The sequence below is a fragment of the Crocodylus porosus genome, unplaced genomic scaffold, assembly GCF_001723895.1.
Source record: "Crocodylus porosus isolate Cpor-Errol unplaced genomic scaffold, CroPor_comp1, whole genome shotgun sequence".
NCBI classification, from domain to species: Eukaryota; Metazoa; Chordata; order Crocodylia; family Crocodylidae; genus Crocodylus; species Crocodylus porosus.
This window is the reverse complement of record NW_017728886.1, coordinates 206887444-206892015: the sequence shown is the minus strand read 5'-3', so window position 1 is coordinate 206892015 and position 4572 is coordinate 206887444. Positions and strand designations below refer to the sequence as shown.

The following is a 4572-nucleotide window of genomic DNA, read 5'->3' as shown; positions in this document are numbered from 1 at the left end:
GCTTTTCCAGGCTAAAGAGTCCCATGGCTCTCAGCCTGTCATCGTAAGATCTGTTTTCCTGACCTCTGATCATGCGCGTGGCTCTCCTCTGGAGAGGGGGGAGCATAGAACCGGGAGGAGGAGGAGCGAGCCAACACACGCTGCATGGAACCCTGAGAGCGACGTGCAGAGCTGGTCATGTTGAAAGACCAGCTGGCTGATCAGAACCCAGTGCAACAGGCGAGGATGTAGGGGTGGTGGAGCCCTCAGAAATGTAGGACCTTCACAGGACAATGGTGAGACTACTAATGGGACTACATGTACAGGTACTGAACCAACTTCTTTAACAACAAGTCGTGGCAGACAAATGTGGGCGTGTAAATCTCCAATTAGAAATGGTCCCACCCTAGTCAATCAGCAGGTGGTGTCCTACAGGTCTGCAAGCGACTGAGATACTTGACAGACACCACGTTGGAAGTTCTGTTTATTAGGAAATTCATTGCTTCCTTTACACTGGAAAGACTAGAGTGTTTGGTTGAGGTGGAGAGTTAAGTTAGTCTACCAGTGAGGGACACTGAAGCAAGAGTTGCATTTATACCTGGAAAAGGTAATTTCATAATTTTTGACATTCAAGTTTCGGTAAAATACTTGCAAATTTTCCATAAATGGGACACAGACTAAGGATTTTTCCTTACAGAAATAACTTGGCACCCTGGATAATAAATAAATTAGAGAAAATTACATACAATCTGCAAGCCAAAAAATTAGCTGAACTCAGTCATTGTCAATTACTCATTAGAGCTAAAAAAAGTAAATAGCAGGGGAGACTATTTGTATGATACTTGAGACTTAGCGGGGAACCTCTGTACTGAAAAAAACCATCAGAAAGTGCATTTTTCATTAAATCTCCCATTGTAAAGATGCATTCAAATAATTTTTTCACAGTGATATTGTGGGTATGTAACTACATCTAGCCTCAGAGGCTTTTGAGATTCACTCATTGTTATTCAATAGTAGTGATGAACCTGAACTGAAATGTTGTGATCTGAACCCTCCTCAAATGGTGAGACTTGGGCTCATCTTAGTTAGCTCAAAGTGTAGTGTGGGCGTGCACTAAGCCTTCATTATTTTTTAGTTGCCTTATCCCTGGCTTTCACTTGTAAAAAAATAAGGAATAAGGTAAAATTAGTCATGTGTCAAATGCACATACCTCCCGTGAACTGGACTAATAATGCAATGTCTGATGTTTTGTCAGGCATGGAAGGAGCATTCCACAGGAAATGAAAGCAGTCTGGATGACAATACTTTGATTCCCAAAATGAGTCTTCCCTCCATCTTACCATTCTCCCAAGCTCAAAAACTTTTGAGCAAATGTTTCCACCCTGTTTTTATCTCTTGACAAGCACAACTGTTCTCTCCTCCTTGCAACAGCCTGCATATACACCTGCACCCACACGTGTACCACATGCTCCATAAAACAGATGTTGCAGGATTTTTAATCCCCATGAGTTCTCGGATGCATTAAAACTCAATTCTCTAAGCATCATTCTTAATCACTACACTAAGTAATACATGCTTATGTTAACCATCGCTTACTATGTAAACTAAAGCAACAGATAATCAAATATAAACACCTGAAATTCAGGCTAGGCTATACCTGGATGGCACTGCCATGACTTTTTGATTGTCTTTTTACACCAGTAACTGCTGTAACAAAACCCAGGTGGTATGTAGGCACCTCTCACATTCTACATACCTGTAACCCTTCAATGGCCAGCTTGAGGATGGAAGGTGTTAGCTTGGAGGCTTGCTTGAAGGAGAAATTGCTCCAATCTATAATTAAAATGAAGCCATTTATCTGAAGTTCTTGATCTTCAATGAGAACTTCCAAGGATAACAGAATAGCCCGTAAAATATCGATGAAGGAATTCCTAAGACCAAAGCAGAAATACAAAAGGGTTGAAAATGCAGATATGCCGTGGATTTCACATACATAAAGGGCTAAATGATTTAAACAATGTTCTTTTAAAAACACAGCTATTTTAAAACATACTGCCAAGGGTTTCCTGTTAGAACACACACATTCTAATATTTAATTTGATGACTTGTGTTTTCTAAGGAATAAAATGGACTTAGTTAAATCCCAGATCTTTGTGTGGCATCATTTGTAATAGATTTTAGCTAAGTTACACTGGGAAAATATTTCTCAGTAATAAATGAAACAGCTTTAGGCTATCAGTTTAAACTTTCAACTCCTGAACTCTTGGGTACATTCCAAAAGTCTACTCTAGCATCTATGCTATTAGGAGGAAGATAAGAAGCAGAAGGGCAACTCTGTGTATGACTCACATAAATGATTTCGTTATAAATAAAAGAGAAGCTGTCTGACTTGTTTTTCTATAAGGAGGGGAAGATTTTAGTCAGACTTTAGACACTGCTCAGATTATTTGACTTAGACACAAAATAACATAACTCCAACCAAGAGCTGGAGTTCCAAATAGGAAGTGTGTGTTAATTAACAGCTAACAATTAGTAGTTGCAAGGTTTTACTTATCACAAAGAGAAAAATTAGAAATTTCACTAGTTATGAAAGTGGAAGGGGGAGAGACAGAGAGACCAACCGAGAATAAAACACTGAACATTTTCCCTTAACATGTCATGCTGGACTGACAAACTTGAGTTTGATTTGTACCCACTTACCACATTTTTACACATGCTTAAGTCTGTTGACTTGAAGGGAATTATTCCTGATTTACACACATGTGAGCAAATAATTAACCCTATAGGTCCTCCTTAACACCAACTTGAGGAATAAGACAAGACATTTGTAGAGCCTTTCAGTGAAGAATGAAGTATAACCTTCTACATGAAACTGATGACATTATACTTGTAATCCTTGTTATTTTTGCATTATTCTCAAGTTTCTGAGTTTTCTGCTCCTATGGAAAGGTAACTGCCATTTTGCTACAGGAAAGATAAAGAATGTAGTCTCACATAGAGACATTACCTGTGTTCTTTTCTGCTGCTTTCTTTAGTTTAAAAGGGGTCATTTTAAACCTAAAGTTATGTGATTTCAATCTGTGTATAGAAAAATAAGAGGTACTCATAGTCTAAGAAGACTGGAACTTTTCTTTCCTCCTTCAATACATAAGGCCATATTTATCCCTTTTTAGAAGTAAGGACAACTCTGCTGACCCATGTCAGAGCTGAATTATGTTCTTGGTCTTTTTTTTCTTTCCCTTTGGCAATTTTTGACCTAAAAGTTAATAATTCTGTCTTAAAGAAACTACATCTTGGAAAGTCAGTTTATTTTCTGTGCCTCTCTGTTCCTTTGGCGTAATGCACCAAAAAATATTTCAAAAGTCTAATAGCTGAGGTGATTTGATATTCACAGAGCTTACAGGTGTCACTGAGATCTATGAAAAACTCAGTTTGGATTGAAAGTATGTTTGGCTTTGCTGCCATTGGGCTTCAGTACACCACAGCAAGAGTAACAGGACAACCTCAAACCTAACCAAATTGTCCTGAAAATATGAATTGGAAAGTCAACCAGGAGGTAGTGCTTTCCCATGGAGTGTAAGGCAGAAACACAACATTGAGTTAACTTGTTTCTTAATGGAACATTTATCTTGATTTCCTTAAAAATGTGATGTGCAAAATGCATATATAACTTTTTCTGTGGAAACATCATCCACGTGAGGTCTCCAGAACTATCCATCGGTCCCTTGGCCGACTACACACAGCCCTGAATTCCCACCCTTAGACTGTGAGTGTTCAGTTCACCAGCAATAGCATCTTGTCTCATCACGGGAGGGTAGCTACACCTCAATTGTATCTAAACTGTTTCTAGTCAGGATCCACCCCATTTACAATGGGGATAATTTTGTGTAACCTCATACATATGGTTGCTGGTGTTTATATGCCTTTGATTAACATGGATCCAGGATTTGACATGCCTCAGCTGCTTCATGGTAACTGTCCCTGTGCCTGTCCCAGTGAAGGCTAAACTGAATAAAACAGGCTTAGCTTGGTTTAGCTTTCACTGACCATAATCTAAAAACAAATACAGCAGAGCAGCTGAGCCATGGTAAGTCCCTACACTTTGTTAATTGTGGGCATAAGTCCATGTGCCTGCAATTACTCCACAGTGCACATGTCTATTAATGCAAAGCAATAAACTACAGTGCAGTTTGTGCCAGAGGTTATTGCTCCTGGGCACAGCATTTGCAAGTGCACCTGCAAGCACAACACATTGAGCCAGGGCAGCACAACCCCAGCTGGCAGGAAGCCCAGGGGATCTGCCTGCCAGCATGGGGCTGCTCCTGCCCAACTCAACATGCTGTGGAGGGGCTGGCTGAGGCTCAAGTGTGCTACAGTGTAGGGCTAGCTGGCATGCAGCCCCACACTGTAGCATCCTCATACCCCAGTCACTGTCTACACATGCATTGCAGCAGAGCAAATAATTCTGTCTTAGAATAGTACTTGGTTTGGGCTGTACTATCCTATGGCAGAATTAATTATAGAAGTAGGGTCAGAAGGGACCTTGTAGATCTTCAAGTCCGACCCCCTGCCTGGGCAGGAGAAAAAAACTGG

The 4572-nt window shown here is 40.2% G+C and overlaps 1 protein-coding gene across 1 annotated transcript in view; it reads right to left on the bottom strand.

The window, feature by feature from the left end:
* Positions 1 to 4572, bottom strand: part of CLVS1 (clavesin 1) — a 168119-nt gene that overhangs the window by 120964 nt on the left and 42583 nt on the right. Inside the window, exon 3 of the mRNA XM_019548521.1 lies at positions 1736 to 1910. Coding sequence (XP_019404066.1) covers positions 1736 to 1910 — 175 coding nt within the window. The remainder of the gene's footprint in view (positions 1 to 1735; positions 1911 to 4572) is intronic.